Source organism: Odocoileus virginianus, chromosome 8 (genome assembly GCF_023699985.2).
Source record: "Odocoileus virginianus isolate 20LAN1187 ecotype Illinois chromosome 8, Ovbor_1.2, whole genome shotgun sequence".
Taxonomy (NCBI): Eukaryota; Metazoa; Chordata; class Mammalia; order Artiodactyla; family Cervidae; genus Odocoileus; species Odocoileus virginianus.
Genome location: NC_069681.1, coordinates 37,689,947 through 37,708,125, shown reverse-complemented (window position 1 = coordinate 37,708,125; position 18,179 = coordinate 37,689,947). Strand labels below are relative to the sequence as shown.

The 18,179-nt window shown below is 40.9% G+C and overlaps 1 protein-coding gene across 1 annotated transcript in view; it reads right to left on the bottom strand.

The window, feature by feature from the left end:
- The window catches only part of LOC110127204 (ATP-binding cassette sub-family C member 4-like), a 209,737-nt gene that overhangs the window by 112,148 nt on the left and 79,410 nt on the right, over positions 1–18,179 (bottom strand). The window contains 1 exon segment of the mRNA XM_020877316.2: positions 446–525. Coding sequence (XP_020732975.2) covers positions 446–525 — 80 coding nt within the window.

Here is an 18,179-nt window from a genome sequence, read left to right as displayed (position 1 = left end):
AATGTTTTCTTTGTAAGTGATCAATCTAACCCAATCAAAAAAAATGGTGCAATAAATACTTGGCTTCTGTGGTAATACGACACATGCTTTACTTCATCGAGGCTATCTTTCCATGAGAGGTAACTGTTTCTGCTATGAAATATGCTCACAGTAAAGGGAATCCACACCAGACACCTGGAAGGCAGTGGGAGAACCACTCACGCAGCATGTTGTTGCTTCAGACCAACCTTGAGGTGACTGTGTAGCCACTCCTGCCCCAGGTGCTCCCCATGTTAACTCAGCCTCCCAGTCACAGTTGCACCTTTCTCTCACAAAAATGGCCTTTGCTGAAGGTAACAGGACACATCACCCAGCTGAAAGGCCCACCCTCTGCTCCTATAAAAAGGCCTTGAAAAACAGGCACTCTGTTCTTTCTGTGAGAACTCTGACAGGACTGGTACACTACCTGGATGAAATCTTGAAATATCAGGGGCAGCAAGTCATCCATATGCCCAATGTCCTTGAAGAAACGATTCAAAATTCTTCCTGCAAGAACAGGACACAAGAAATTACTCATTTCCCCATAAAGACTCTTTAAAAGAATCCGTGAACAAATCAAAACAATATTTTTAAACTATTTACTATTATACTATTTGGTATATTACAGATCCATATGAAATAAGCTGATGTCAGTGGTAAAGAAAGAGAAAATAGGATGATAGGTAACCAAAAAGAAACAAAATTCCACCAAATAGCAGTAGGTGGGGAGTTGAAATTGAGCCCTGCTTTTTAGAAGAATGGGGGAAAATCTTGTGGCAGCATTAGGAAGAGCTGTTGTATTTTAGAATGTTCTCTCCTTTTAGATCCATACTATCTAAGACTTACTTCAAGTGCTAAGTCAGTAAATAAACACTGGCAAAATGCTTCAGTTAATCCTAGTTGTTACACTAATTTTGCTTTAGTTATCAAAATTAATTTTGCTAAGTGATACTTTTTAAATAAATGTAATTATAACCTCTCTAATTTTTTTCTCACAAAATGATTCACAGCAACTCATATTTTGGGAAATTTCAGATTCCTGTCATCTTCATGTTGTGAGTTTACTATCACGGTAATGCACAGACTCATGCTTAAGTATCCAAGAAGACCAGATGGATGCAAGCAGGAAAATGGCAGGAAAATTACATAATGACTAAAGATCACTTATCATTATTGATTTTATATCCCTTCTCAGAATCCACAAAAACTATATCCTAAAGGCTACAAGATTGGAAGATTAGAACTAATTTTTAATGAATATCTAGTCCTTTAATGATCACATTTAAAGATATTGAAACTACACACACAGAGATGATTTTGGTGAAGCAACTCCTGAGCATCTCCTGTCATCTAGATCCCTGAACTTCTTTAATAATTGAGGCTCCAGGAAGCCAGCCTGCAGCTGAGACGTGGGACCTCTACCTGCTCTTCCTGACCTCTGTCAGAGGTGACTTCCTCCCGAGACCTGTACCAGCCACAGCTGGACCATGAATGACAAGACGCTGGGGACTGAGTTTCTGCCACCTGGATGTGTGGCTGTGCTGTCCTCCACAAGGTGCTGGCTCACCAGAATCACAGGATGTGCCCAAGCTATGAGCTGGAGCTACCAGAAGCTTTTGCCCTTGGCTAGGCCTGATCATTATAGCCTATGTTTCAGTTTTTCTGTCTTCGGCTTAGGAAATATAGATGCAGAAACTGTCTTCCAGTGACATTTTTTCAGATCTAGTGACAACCTATCTGAGCCTCTAGACTAGCTCCTCTTTAGAGGGTGAGTCTTGGGATTAAAGGGGTTCATGCAGGTGAAAGAACCCAGTCATGATGCCAGGTGAATAACCAGGTGCTCAACCACCAAGGTGAGATGATGATTCTGAAACCCAGGTTCTGCAGCATCACATCACCTGGGAAAGTTCACCAGGTGCTGCAGGAGGGTCCACTTGTTAAAATGCAGATTCTGCTTCAAAGTGCTGGGGGAGCTAGAGAGACTGTATATCCTCCAAGCTGCCAGGTGATGCCCTATTTCCCAGACCAAGCTCTGAGGGGCAAGAAAGTTGCATTATTATTTAATCTGTTGTGCCTCAGAAACATTAAAATCAGATAGCAAATTTTTGCACATTTCTTATGAATTTTGTGATCCACCCCCCCCAGTCATTTTCAAACTTCTCAAAGTAGCAATACTGAAATGAAGAAAATATGTCAAAAATGCTAAAGGAATAGTTTAAATGCTTGTAATATCTCTGATGGAAAAATGCAACTTGTTAACATTGGCAAGATTCAGAAACACTACAAGTACGATTTGGCCTAGAAAGTGTTGAAAGCATTATTGAAATTTTTTAAGATGAAAAGGCTGCTCAGAGGTGAATAGTATGTGTAAACTACCTCTTTACCTTTCACCAGATGTGGGAACCTTAAGGTCTGAGAGACCCAGGTTTGGTAAAGAGTATACAATACAAGAACAAAAACAATGAGAAAAACCATCTCCCCACACAGTGACTACAAAAACTGAACTGACTATCAAAGACTATCAAAAAACTAAACTCTTATTCACCAGTGAGCTGAGTGTAAAAAATGTGTGATCAGAAGTTCAACAGTTTCTTCCTTGCTCTAAGAAACATTAAAAAAACATACGGTGTTTGCAGAATATTTCCTTTGGCTTTGAGATAGACTGGGCTTCCCAGGTGGCTCAGTGGTAAAGAATCTGCCTGCCAATGTAGGGAGAAGCAGGAGACACAGGTTCAATCCCTGGGTTGGGAGGATCCTTTGGAGGAGTAAATGCCAACCCACTCCAGTATTCCTGCCTAAAAAAATTCAATAGAGAGAGAAGCCTGGCAAGCTATAGTCCATGGGGTCACAAAGAGTTGGATACAACTGAGCACACTGTAACTAGAGCTGTGATTTCAAGTTTACAGCCTTGTAGTAATAAAAGTTTTCTCAGAAGTCTCCAAATGAAATATTAAATATCTATCATTAACTCCCTTCACACACATGCCATGACTCTTCATCCAAATGACATGAGGACTCTGCTGGAAGATCTCCAGGGATGCAGAGGGAAGGGGGAGTCACAAAAACAAGGGGACTACCATCCATTTTTAGACTGTTCTGTTAGGGCTTTCTCACATTAAACTGAATCTTGTCTTCCTGGAACATCCAACCTCTGTTGCGTATTCTGCCCTTGTCACCACACAAGGTGAACCTAATTTCTCTCGATAGGATAGCCTTTCAACTCCTTAAAGGAAGTGAATCATATCTTCTCCAGCAACTAACTATACCTTGGTGCTTCAGTGATCCCTCATAAGGCATGGTCCTATCTTGGCTGTGGCCTCTTGACCAGACTCAGAGGGTCAATCTCAGTTCATACCTTGGGCCCAAGTCTTGCTTGATTACCTCAGGGTAAAGTGGTATCACCACCTCTCCTATCCTGCATAGCCAGTCACAAAGCTGACAATCACAGGCAATTCTGTGGTTGTCAAATTACAGGCCAGATCACATTTTGGACACATCACTTCCATCTGTACTGCACAGGCAGATTTTTGTGAACAAATGAATACATGTAAACTACTCTAAGAGTGCATCCCTTCTGACCCAGAAACGCCATGCCTGCGACTGTATCCCCAGGAGTCAGTAACTGCATCAAACTGTTGAATGTAGCATATTTATAAAGTCATTAGTAGAAAACAACCTGAACAAGTCTGAAACAAGGCTATAATGCATTATGCACAATTTTTATTTTTTCTGTATGTTCTTTATTTGTATACACTGTTTATTACTTGCTTAAAAATGTAAAGTAGAGAGGGAAGAAGGGGGAGGAAGAATAAGGGATGAGAGGGAGGAAGGGGAGTCCCCCTTCACTGAAGACCATGATATCCAAGAACCAATCAGGGTCCTCCTAACTGCTCTGGGTTCACATTTTTCTGTCTTGTCCACAAGATAGAATATCATGAAAGATGACACTGAACTTGTCAAAACACAAATTCATAATGATTGTATTTTAAGAACTGAGCCTATACTCTAAGCTGGACTCAGTCACCTCTAAAATTCTGAAATCTGACTCACACCTAGGATGTCTCAGTTTACTTAATATCAAATTGTAATTTAAAACATGGAAGTTCCCACATCTGGTCTTAGCCCTATCTTTTTCTTTAAGCAACAAAAATGGTATATTTATATATCATAAAATATCAAGATGTGTTTTTATTGAGATGTATTTAACAGCTTGTAGAATGCACCACTTCAGGTGTACAATTCAATGAATTTTAGTAATTTTACTGAGTGACGCAGCCATCACCAAAAATCAATTTTAAAACATTTTTATGTACCAATTAAGATCCCTCCTGCCATTTACAGTGACTCCCTATTCCCCCTTCCAGCTTCATACAAACACTAATCTACTTTCTTTCTCTATAACTTTGTGTTTTTAAGACATGACATCCAAATGGAATTGTAAAATATGGGGTCTCTGGGTCTGGCTTCTTTCACTTAGCTTAAGGTGCCAAGGTTTCTGAGGTTCACCAATGAAATAGCATGTGTCTTTCTGAGCCCCATTTTTTAACCAAAGAAGAGGTCTTAAGCACCAGCAAAAAAGACCCCATATCAGGCCACGCCACACCTGATCTTGAGGGCAAATAGCACATGTGTTCTGTGACTCTTCAATATTGTGAACTTCTTCATATATGCTCACGGTTAGCTTCATTAATGGTTCCTGAACCTAATTCTTTTGCTAAGAAACAATCATTGGTTTGATAGTCCTACAGAGAGTCAGAAGAGGGTGTTTGCTATGGCCAGTGCATTCTCTTGGCAAAACTCTACTAACCTTTGCCCTGCTTCATTCTGTCCTCCAAGGCCCAATTTGCCTATTACTCCAGGTATTTCTTCACTTCCTATTTTTGCACTCCAATCCCCTATAATGAAAAGGACATCTTTTTTGGGGTGCTAGTTGTAGAAGGTCTTGTAGAACTTCATAGAACTGTTCAACTTCAACTTCTTCAGCATTACTGGTTGGGGCAGAGACTTGGGTTACTATGATGTTGAACAGTTTGCCTTGGAAATGAACAGAGATCATTCTGTCATTTTTGAGATTGCATCCAAGTACTGCATTTTGAACTCTTGTTCACTATAATGGCTACTCCATCTCCATTTCTTCTAAGGGATTCTTGCCCTCAGTAGTAGATATAATGGTCATTTGAGTTAAATTCACCCATTTTAGTTCATTTTAGTTCACTTATTGCTAAAATGTCGATGTTCACCCTTGCCATCTCCTGTTTGGCCACTTCCAATTTGCTTTGATTCATGGACCTAATATTCCAGGTTCCTATACAATATGGCTTTTTATAGCATCGGACTTTACTTCCATCACCAGTCACATCTGCACCTGGGTATTGTTTTTGCTTTGGCTCCATGTCTTCATTCTTTCCAGAGTTATTTCTCCACTGATCTCCAGTAGCATATTAGGCACCTATCAACGTGGAGAGTTCATCTTTCAGTGTCCTATCTTTTTGCCTTTTCATACTGTTCATGGGGTTCTCAAGGGAAGAATACTGAAGTGGTTTGCCATTCCCTTCTCCCTCTTGGAGGAGAGCTATGCCAGAGAATGCACTGGTCAGAGGAAAACACCCTCTTCCAACAACACAAGAGAAGACTCTACACATGGACATCAGCAGATGGTCAATACCAAAATCAGATTGATTATGATTCTTTGCAGCCAAATATGGAAAAGCTCTATATAGTCAGCAAAAACAAGATCGGGAGCTGACTGTGGTTCAGATCATTAACGCCTTACTGCCAAATTCAGATTTAACTTGAAAAAAGTAGGGAAAATCACAAGACTATTCATGTATGACCTCAATCATATCCCTTACAATTATACAGTGGAAGTGACAAATAGATTCAAAGGATTCGATCTGATAGAGTGACCGAAGAACTATGGACAGAGGTTTGTGACATTGTCATGAGGCAGGAATCAAGGCCATCCCCAAGAAAAAGAAATACGAAAAGGCAAAATGGTTGTCAGAGGAGCCCTTACAAATAGCTGAGAAAAGAAGAGAAGTAAAAGGCAAAGGGGAAAAGGAAAGATATACCCATTTGAATGCAGAGTTCCAAAGAATAGCAAGGAGAGATAAGAAAGCCTTCCTCAGTGACCAATGCAAATAAAGGAAAACAATAGAATAGGAAAGACTTGCCTGGAGAATCCCAGAGATGGGAGAGCCTGGTGGGCTGACATCTATGGGGTCACACAGAGTCAGACACAACTGAAGTGACTTAGCAGCAGTGATATCTTCAAGAAAATTAGAGATACCAAGGGAATATTTCATGCAAAGATGGGCATAATAAAGGACAGAAGTGGAATGGACCTAACAAAAGCAGAAGATATTAAGAAAAGGTGGCAAGAATACACAGAAGAACTGTACAAAAAAGATCTTCACGACCCAAATAATCACGATGATGTGATCACTCACCTAGAGCCAGATATCCTGGAATGCAAAGTCAAGCAGGCCTTAAGAAGCATCACTATGAACAAAGCAAGTGGAGGTGATGGAATTCCAGTTGAGCTATTTCAAATCCTAAAAGATGATGCACTGAAAGTGCTGAACTCAATATACTAGCAAATTTGGAAAACTTAGCAGTGGCCACAGGAATGGAAAAGGTCAGTTTTCATTTCAATACCAAAGAAAGGCAATGCCAAGAATGCTCAAACTGCCACACAATTGCACTCATCTCACACACTAGTAAGGTAATGCTCAAAATTCTCCAAGTCAGGCTTCAACAGTATGTGAATCATGAATTTCCAGATGTTCAAGCTGGATTTAGAAAAGGAAGAGGAACCAGAGATCAAATTGCCAAAATCTGCTGGATCACAGAAAAAGCAAGAGAGTTCCAGAAAAACATCTGCTTTATTGACTATGCCAAAGCCTTTGACTGTGTGGATCACAACAAACTGTGGAAAATTCTTCAAGAGATGGGAATACTAGAATACCTGACCTGCCTCTTGAGAAATCTGTATGCAAGTCAGCTAGAACTGGACATGGAACAATAGACTGGTTCCAAATTGGGAAAGGAGTACTCAAGGCTATATATTGTCACCCTGCTTATTTAAATTTTATGCAGAGTACATCATGCAAAATGCTGGGCTGGAAGAAGCACAAGCTGGAATCAAGATTGCCAGGACAAATATCAATAACTTCAGATATGCAGAAGACACAACACATATGGCCGAAAGTGAAGAAGAATAAAGAGTCTCTTGATGAAAGTGAAAAAGGAGGGTGAAAAAGCTGGCTTAAAACTCAACATTCAGAAAACTAAGATCATGGCATTCAGTCCCATCACTTCATGGCAAATATATGGGGAAACAGTGGACACAGTGGCTGACTTTATTTTGGGGGGCTCCAAAATCACTGCAGATGGGGACTGCAGCTATGAAATTAAAAGACACTTTCTCCTTGGAAGAAAAAATTATGACCAACCTAGACAGCATATTAAAAAGCAGAGACATTACTTTGTCAACAAAGGTCCGTGTAGTCAAGGCTATGGTTTTTCCAGTGGCCATGCATGGATGTGAAGTTGGACTGTAAAGAAAGCTTAACACCAATGAATTGATGCTTTTGAACTGTGGTGTTGGAGAAGACTCTTGAGAGTCCCTTGGACTGCAAGGAGCTCCAACCAGTCCATCCTAAAGGAAACAAGTCCTGAATATTCATTGGAAGGACTGATGCTGAAGCTGAAACTCCAATACTTTGGCCACCTGATGTGAAGAACTGACTCACTTGAAAAGACCCTAATGCTATGAAAGATTGAAGGCGGGAGGAGAAGGGGATGACAGAGGATGAGATGGTTGGATGGCATCACCGACTCAATGGACATGAGTTTGAGTAAACTCTGGTAGTTGGGTATCAACAGGGAAGCCTGGCATGCTGCAGTCCATGTGGTCACAAAGAGTCGGACATGACTGAGTTACTGAACTGAACTAACAGCGAGTCAGAAGCCAGGAGTGCTGGGTTGAGCTCAGATTTGAATCCAGTGGAGTGTAGAGGTGCTGGGTGGGGAGGACAGTAAAAGATCCACTCTCCTGGTGAGAAGCAGGATCTAATCCAAGCAATGCATTAAAGAAAAAGGAGCATGATCTCTCCTAAGAGGCACAGCAAACACACCATGCAAGGGGATGGAGCAAAACTGGTCCAAAAGAAGAGAGTGTCAAGTAGAGCCCGGAGATGGTATTCAGACTGAAAAGGATTCCTGTGAGTATGAGAGAGCCACTAAGGGAGGTGGGCCAGAGTTGATTTCCTGTATCATTCTACATAAACTAATTCAGCTTGGATGAACCTGAGAATAGGAGCTCTAGCTATAGAAGTCTGGGAGCTTCATATTTTCTTTGTTTTTAGTGTCATCAATAGGCTGCCCAACAAAGGTTACAAAACTGATAGAGTAACAGGAAGGATTAATAGAAAACCACCAGTGAAAAACCACCAAGTCATGGTCCTCCTCTGGCTTTCAGCAGCAAGAGGTCTTTAGGCAACTCATTCAACCTCCACTGAGAGGCAAATCCCTTATCTGTAAAAGGGAGATGATGACAATCACAGGATAAAAGATGAAGATAAAAGAGATCATGCACATGCAAGTACCATCTATATTATGAAGTAACACATGTGAAAGGTGTTATTCATATTATCCTTACAGGATTTTAGAACTTTGAGGGGCATGAAAGGTCACCAGGCCTAGTCTTCCCAAACTTTGTCCTGGGAAGCATCTGAGATGCTACAGAGTTGCTTTGAGAGATGAAGAAGAAGAGGAAGTGGAAGATAAGACACTCCACCTGTCTGCCTTACTGCCCATCCCCTCCAAACAGAGCCCTTTACATTCATCTGGATGTTCATTTAGAGATGGAATTTCAAGAAGGGGTTCTGTACCAAATAGAAATGTTCAAACCCCTTTGTAGACCAAGCTACTGATGATGGAGGAGACAAGGTCCCACCTTGCTCAGGATGATGCTATAGTATTAAGCACACAATATTTCACCATGAGGTGGGTGCTACTGCCAAGCCATCCTGGGATTTCCATCCAGCAGAGAGAGGAGACAAGGAAATCTCACTTTTCAGGGCAACTTCCTGCACTATTTTTTGCTGCCTCTTATTTTCACTAGGGATAGTACCCATCTTACCTCCCCCCCATCACTTTTGATTGTGTACACTTATTCTGATGAGAGGCCCTCCTCTCTCCTCTATTCACCCACTAAGAAGATCCCAGTCCCTACCCTGTCTGTCCAAATCTCAGCCTTAGCCCTTTTCCCCTCCCCAAACTCTTGCTGACAAATGTAGCTCCCGGAAATCTGCCACTCACTTGAACTCCTTTATCTTTAGTGGACAAGCTTCGAATAATGGTGCTGGCCTGTCAGGAACCCTCCACAGCCCTGGCCACAGCTAATGGACCAAAAATGCCCAGGGGAAGCTAACCACTAACCAGCCACCAAGTCATTCTGATTTCCCCTCCTAAGAACTATGAGGCCAGGAGAGAAGCAGGAAAGTGAAGCAGACCTACCACACTCAGCAAAGGTGAGAGGCAAAGTGGCTCAGGAACATGCTTGCATCCTATGAGAATGAACCCAGCTTCCATGAGGACCCCAGTTCCCAGCTCAGTTCCAGAAAAGTCAGCATCAAGATGCCCATTTCCTTTCCATCAAGCCCTCATCCTCTGAACTAACTTGGGTAGATTCTGCCACTAGCAACCCAAAAGCCTTGACTAAAACAGTCACCACAGGTACAACAAAAGACTGCATGCTAAAATTAGTTGGAGAAATGAGACAGTCCTGTAAACTTAAATTTTCAAATTACTGCTTAGGAAGAAACCATTAGTGAGAACCTTTCTTCATGAGGACTACAGAGTTTTGTCATCTTAAAAGACAGCAGGTATACGTCTTTTATTGAAACTCAGATCTAATACTTTGAGCATCAATGGTCTCAATGTGTTTCCCACCCCCACCCCCCGCCCTCTTTGGTTTGATCACTTTTTAAACACAGTAATGTCCTTTGGGGTTACTTTTGGTTATCTAAAATGCACTCCAACCTCCACCTACCTACAATTTTTTAAAAACACTTTTATAACACTGTGCTGATACACTTTGCTGATACACTTTGCTGTTGCCACCACCTGCCTCCACCCTCCATCTTTATGTTTAGAGCTGAGGATGGAAGAGACTCTGAAACCAAGTAGGGCCTTAAAGAAGACTCCACATGCTCTCAGCAAAGGCATATGCAGTTCTTATGTTTAAAGACATAGTTTTTCTGACACTTTGTTTGATGAGAACTATTTTGGCATTCTTCCAGATTCCATCAGAGGTCCTGGTCTATTCTCAGAATATATCATGGCATAATCTATTTAGTGGTTTAACAAGGTTTCACATGTAATAGACTTGAATTCACATCAAGATTATACACCTTTTGTAAACACTGACCATATTTCGTATACCATCTATAACAAAATGTAAACTTACAGGTGTTGGTGGTCATAAACCCAGTGGCTTTTTAACCTTTTTTGGTTTAAGATTTGAAGTCTTCTGTGTTTCTGGACTCTTACAAAAAACAGAACAAAAATCAGTAAAATGAGTATTTTAAAAGTGGCTCTTACTGAAGCCAGACTGTAAGACATGGAATCCACTCAGTGACCAACTTGGTACTTGTCAATGTGGGGGAAGTTAGAAAGATTAATCTGATCACTACAGAGTCTACTAATGCTAGTCTTCTTAGAGTTATAAACATATGGGTGAAACTACCAATCCGTGAAGGCTCCTGTGGATCCAAATGAAGTTACATCAGAAATGGGCCAATACTCACAAGAACAATGCTTCGCAAATTTTAATCTGTACAGGAATTTCTGAGGGATCTGCTTAAATGCAGATTCTCAGGAGCATGTATGAGGTCAGAGATTCTGAATTGGAAACAACTCCAGAGTGATGTTGATGTTGCTAGTCCAGGGACCATACTTTGAGTAGCAAGGAAGGAACAGAACATTTCTGATAATGTTCCTTTGTCACCCATACCAGTCCGGAGGAACTAAAGGATCTTTGCCTTAATTTACCTCTGTGTTTGTTTCCAAAGCATCTAGTATTTGACAGAGTGTTTTGCAGCTGTGCTTTGAGAGAGATGCAGTGATCAGCTCTCCTGAACAGGCTCTGACCTGACTACAGAAATGAGACTGGAGGCATCTGAAAGTGACCTTTACTCCATTACCATGCTAAGATCTCAGTCCAAAGAGGGATCTGTACTCCACTAGACACAATTCCTCCCACATGCAAAGGATTGTGGAAGGCTGTGCATGACCCAGTTACCCCAACTGTTTTGGAAATCTCTGTCCATTTCCTAAAGCTATGGTGATGAGCCCGCCTCCTACTTATTAAAGTTCCTTTACTTCTCCCTTCCCTTGAGGAGAAGGTGTTTTGAGAGCATGAGTTCTCCTTTTATCCTTTAGTCAATGAATAAAGTTTCTGTTCTACTATACAGAACCTGATTTCATAAGTGGCATTTGTGACTCCAGACAATGGACCCATTGAGAGGTCACTGACCCAGTGAAAATCAGCTATATCTTCTGTCTCAAGAACATTTATATTAACCTTGTCTTATCTACATGTAAAACTATTGCCTTTTTAAATTTCATTCTTTGCTTCCAGGAGCTAACAACCACTTTCCTCCTTTTTATTCACACAAATTAAATTAGAATATCAACATTATTAGGACAGGGGTTTTGTCTATTTTATTACTGCTGCTACCCAAGTGCCTGGACCAATGCTTCACCGGACCACATCAAATAGAAGGTGCTTGAGCATATTATGACTGAATCAATAAAACAAGCCATTCTGCTATAAATAAGTGGTTTGTTTTCAAATTCCAATCTCTATTGACATTTCAAGTAATCTTTTTTTTTTTTTTTAAGCTATTGTTTTCCAACTGGGGAAGTTTGTTTCAAAGTGAAGTATCTGGACCCAGAGGGATCAGGTGGAGAGGGAGGTGGGAGGGGGGATCAGGATGGGGAATACATGTATATCCATGGCTGATTCAAGTCAATGTATGACAAAAACCACTACAATATTGTAAAGTAATTAGCCTCCAACTAATAAAAAAATTAAAATAAAATAAAATAATAAAATGAAGCATAAAAAAAAAAGAAATTAAAAAAAAAGAACACAATGTGAAGTATCTGATTCATCATACTGTGACCAAAAAAGTTCATGAATGATTCCCAGGAAATAAAGATAAAATCTGGGTAAAAGATAAAGTCTAACACATATTTCCCTTTGTGTTGAGTTTCTTGTGCTCACAGTAAAACAATTGCAGAAACCTTGCATCTGAATCTTCAGACCAGAGTCCCTAGTGGGAAATAGCTTTAAGATTGTGGTGGGGGTCATGTGCACTGACAGTTGAATTCAGTTCAGTCGCTCAGTCATGTACAACTCTTTGTGACCTCATGGACTGCAGCATGCCAGACTTCCCTGTCCATCACCAACTCCTGGAGTCTACTCAGACTCGTGTCCATTGAGTCAGTGATGCCATCCAACCATCTCATCCTCTGTCGTCCCCGTCTCCTCCTGCCTTCAATCTTTCCCAGCATCAGGATTTTTCAAATGAGTCAGTTCATCACATCAGGTGGCCAAAGTAGTGGAGTTTCAGCTTCAACATCAGTTCTTCCAATCAATATTCAGGATTGATTTCCTTTAGAATGAACTGGTTGGATCTCCCTGCAGTCCAAGGGACTTTCAAGAGTCTTCTCTAATATCATATTTCAAAAGCATTAATTCATTGGCGCTCAGCTTTCTTTACAGTCCAACTTTCACATCCATACATGACTACTGGAAACCATAACCTTGACTAGATGGATCTTTGTTGGCAAAGTAATGGCTCTGCTTTTTAATATGCTGTCTAGGATGGTCATAACTATTCTTCCAAGGAGCAAGTGTCTTTTAATTTCATGGCTGCAGTCACCATCTGCAGTGATTTTGGAGCTCCCCAAAATAAAGTCTCTCACTGTTTTCATTACTTCCCTATCTAGTTGCCATGAAGTGATGGGACCAGATGCCATGATGTTAGTTTTGTGAATGTTGAGTTTTAAGCCAACTTTTTCACTCTCCTCTTTCACTTTCATCAAGAGGCACTTTAGTTCTTCTTCGCTTTCTGCCATAAGGGTGGTGTCATCTGGCTATCTGAGGTTACTGATATTTGCCCTGGCAATCTTGATTCCAGCTTGTGCTTCATCCAGCCCAGCATTTCGCATGATGTACTCTGCATGTAAGTTAAATAATCACAGTGACAATATACAGCCTTGATGTACTCTTTTCCCAATTTGAAACCAGTCTGTTGTTCCATGTCCAGTTTTAATTGTTGCTTCTTGACCTGCAAACAGATTTCTCATGAGGCAGGTAAGGTGGTATGGTATTCCCATTTCTTGAAGAATTTTCCACAGTTTGTTGTGATCCACACAGTCAAAGGCTTTGGCATAGTCAATAAAGCAGAAGTGGATATTTTTCTGGAACTCTCTTGCTTTTTTGATTATCCAACGGATATTGGCAATCTTAGTCTCTGTTCCTGTGCCTTTTCTAAATTCAGTTTGGACATCTGGAAGTTCATGATTCATATACTATTGAAGTTTCACTTGGAGAATTTTGAGCATTATTTTGCTAGTGCATGAGATGAGTGCAATTGTGCCATAGTTTGTACATTATTTGGTATTGCATTTATTTGGGATTGGAATGAAAACTGACCTTTTCCAGTCCTGTCATGGGCAAGAAGGTTTTGCACAGAAGGTTTTCCAGGTTTTCTGGTGTATTGAGTGCAGCACTTTCAGGGCATCATCTTTTACGATTTGAAATAGCTCAACTGGAATTCCATCACCTCCACTAGCTTTGTTCATAGTGATGCTTCCTAAGGTCCACTTGACAGGATGTCTCACTCTAGGTGAGTGATCATGACCCAGTGGTTATCTGGGTCATGAAGATATTTTTTGTATTTTTATTCTGTGTATTATTGCCACCTCTTCTTAAAATCTTCTGCTTCTATTAGGTCCATACCATTTCTGTTCTTTATTTATATCCAAGATGGCAGAGTAGAAAGACATGTGCTCATCATCTGCTGAGAGAACTCTAAAATTACAACTTGCTGCTGAACAACCATTAACTGCAGAATGTTGATCCCACTAATAAAAGATACCCCATGTCCAAGGGCAAAGGAGAAAACACAACAGGATGGTAGGAGGGACTAAATTGATTTATAATCAAACCCCATACCCACCAGAGGTGCTCAGAGAACTCAAACAAAACCTTGTGCACACCAGAAAAACCCACAGAGATTGAGTGTGTGAATGTCTCCTGCTGTAGCCTGCCACAGGGGCAGGGGCTCTGTGTGCAGCAGATTTGGGTAAGGCATAAGACCTCTTGGAAGAGGTCGTCATTAAACCCATCGTAGAGCCATCAGAACTTACACAGGACTGGGAGAACAGACTCTTGGAGGGCACAAACAAAACCTTCTGTGCGCTAGGACCCAGGAGAAAGGAGATATGACGCCAAAAGAGACTGACCCAGACTTGCCCATGAAGGTCTAGGCGTCTCTTGCAGAGGAGTGTGTCAGCAGTGGCATGCTGCAGGGTTGGAGGCACTGAGTGCAGCAGTGCCTGCACTGGACCTTTTGAAGGAGGGCACCATTATCTTCATTACTTCCACTAAAGTTTGGCATCAAGTCAAACAACAGGGAGGGAACACATCCCCACCCACCAACAGAAAGTTGGATTAAAGATTTACTGAGCATGGCCCTGGCTTGGAGAATTTTGAGCATTACTTTGCTAGTGTGTGAGATGAGTACAATTGTGTGGTAGTCTGAACATTCTTTGGCATTGCCTTTCTTTGGGATTAGATTGAAAACTGACCTTTACAGTCCTGTGCATGAACCGTGAAATTCCAGATGTTCAAGCTGGATTTAGAAAAGGCAGAAGAACCAGAGATCAAGATTGCAAACATCTGTTGGATAATCAAAAAATCAAGAGAGTTCCAGGAAAACATCTAGTTCTGCTTTATTGACTATGCCAAAACCTTTGACTATGTGGATCAGAACAAACTATGGAAATTTCTTCAAGAGATAGGAATACCAGACCACCTGACCTGCCTCTTAAGAAATCTGTATGCAGGTCAAGAAGCAACATTTAGAACTGGACATGGAAAAATAGACTGGTTCCAAATCAGGAGAGGAGTATGTCAAGGCTGTATATTGTCACCCTGCTTATTTAAACTTATTTGCAGAGTACATCATGAGAAATGCTGGGCTGGATGAAGCACAAGCTGGAATTAAGATTGCCAGGACAAATATCAATAACTTCAGATATGCAGATGACACCACACTTACAGCAGAAAGTGAAGAACTAAAGAGGCTCTTGAAGAAAGTGAAAGAGGAGAGTGAAAACATTGGCTTAAAACTTAACATTCAGAAAACTAAGATCATAGCATCCAGTCCCATCACTTCATGGCAAATAGATGGGAAAACAATGGAAACAGTGGTTGACTTCATTTTGGGAGCTCCAAAAAATCACTGCAGATGGTGACTACAGCCATGAAATTAAAAGATGCTTGCTCCTTGGAAGAAAAGTTATGACCAACCTAGATAGCATATTAAAAAGCAGAGCCATTACTTTGCCAACAAGGTCCATCTTGTCAAGGCTATGGTTTTTCCAGTAGTCATGTATAGATATGAGAGTTGGACTGTAAAGAAAGCTGAGCACCGAAGAATTAATGCTTTTGAACTGTGGTGTTGGAGAAAACTTTTGAAAGTCCCTTGGACTGCAAAGAGATCCAACCAGTCCATTCTGAGAGAGGTCAGTCCTGGATGTTCATTGGAAGGACTAATGATGAAGCTGAAACTCCAATACTTTGGCCACCTGATGTGAAGAACTGACTCATTTGAAAAGACCCTGATGCTGGGAAAGACTGAAGGTGGGAGAAGGGGATGACAGAGGTTGAAGTTGTTGGATGGCATCATCGACTCAGTGGACATGAGTTTGAGTAGACTCCAGGAGTTGGTGGTAGACAGGGAAGCCTGATGTGCTGCAGTCCATGGGGTCACAAACAGTTGGACATGACTGAGCAACTGAATTGAACTGAAGTGAGTGAACAAATGTGCTAAATGTTATGAATGTATTAATCAGATTAATTCTAACAGTCAAAAAAAGTGTATTAAAGCATCCTTTTTTCAGAGACAAGAAAACAGACACACAGAGAAATTAAGTAACTATCACATAAGAATTATATTAGTATAACTATAACCTGCTATTACTATTTGTAGCTAGCACCAGGATTGAACCAGGCAGTTGGCTCCAGAGTCTACACTTTAAAACCAAGACAGACAACATCCTGGCTTGAGATTTGCCTGCCCAGTAGGATTCACCTGCTTTGGCCTTGGTCACATAACTTGTTGATGGGCAAGCCAAGTCTATATCTGTGCTCCCTCCAACCCACATCCCTGCCCAAACAGGTCCTGTCAATCATTGACTGCAAAAACAAAATTGCCTCAGCAAACGCTTGTCCAACTGAACAGAGTGGTCGTGTAGGCTGATGAACTAATTCTTCATAGAAACTTGGGTCAGAAAGCTGTCTTCACATTTCTCCAAGGAAGACATATGGATGGCAAAAAAACACATGAAAAGATGCTCAACATCACTCATTATCAGAGAAATGCAAATCAAAACCACAATGAGGTACCATTACACGCCAGTCAGGATGGCTGCTATCCAAACGTCTACAAGCAATAAATGCTGGAGAGGGTGTGGAGAAAAGGGAACCCTCTTACACTGTTGGTGGGAATGCAAATTAGTACAGCCACTATGGAAAACAGTGTGGAGAGTCCTTAAAAAGCTGGAAATAGAACTGCCATATGACCCAGCAATACCACTTCTAGGCATACACATCGAGGAAACCAGATCTGAAAGAGACACGTGCACCCCAATGTTCATCGCAGCACTGTTTATAATAGCCAGGACATGGAAGCAACCTAGATGCCCATCAGCAGACGAATGGATGAGGAAGCTGTGGTACATATACACCATGGAATATTACTCAGCCATTAAAAAGAATTCATTTGAATCAGTTCTAATGAGATGGATGAAACTGGAGCCCATTATACAGAGCGAAGTAAGCCAGAAAGATAAAGACCATTACAGTATACTAACACATATATATGGAATTTAGAAAGATGGTAACGATAACCCTATGTGCAAAACAGAAAAAGAGACTCAGATGTATAGAACAGACTTGTGGACTCTGTGGGAGAAGGCGAGGGTGGGATGTTTCAAGAGAACAGCATTGAAACATGTATATCTAGGGTGAAATAGATCACCAGCCCAGGTTGGAAGCATGAGACAAGTGCTCGGGCCTGGTGCACTGGGAAGACCCAGAGGGATGGGGTGGAGAGAGAGGTGGGAGGGGGGACCGGGATGGGGAATACATGTAAATCCATGGCTAATTCATTTCAATGTATGACAAAAACCACTACAATGTTGTAAAGTAATTAGCCTCCAACTAATAAAAATAAATGTAAAAAAATAAAATGAAAATAAAAATTTTAAAAAGAAAGCTGTCTTCGGAAGCAAGACAGATCAAAGGCACCCTGGTGGGGAAACAACCACTGGGAAACCTCCAGGGACACTTATATCGAGAAACTTACTACTTAAGATTCATGCACGAGACATGACAAAGCCTCTTATATGCCACCAAATGTCTACTGTAAAACTATAGAGCTAACTTCATTGAAGAAGATGCTTACATTTACCAATCTTATATTTTAATTAACTTTTCATTACTATTTTAGGTAAATCTCAAAGTATGGGCACATGCCAGAGCTCTGTGAGCCCACAGACAGGAAATTAAATGAAGGAACACACAGCCTGTCTCTTGCAGAGATTCCTTATAAGAAGGTCCTATCTAGACAACCTAGCTTAACACTATGTAACATAGTCAGTATTTTAGCAACTAGTCAACAAAACTGAAACACATCTGCATTGCATGCAGTTTCATATGCCATGTTTATCTTTCCATACACAGAAATTGGAATAAAAACTTATACACCCCTACATTCATATTTTCTCTGGTAGGTAAAAAATATCCAAAAAAAAAAAATCAATAAAGCTTTTTGTAGCAAATAGATCAACATTCA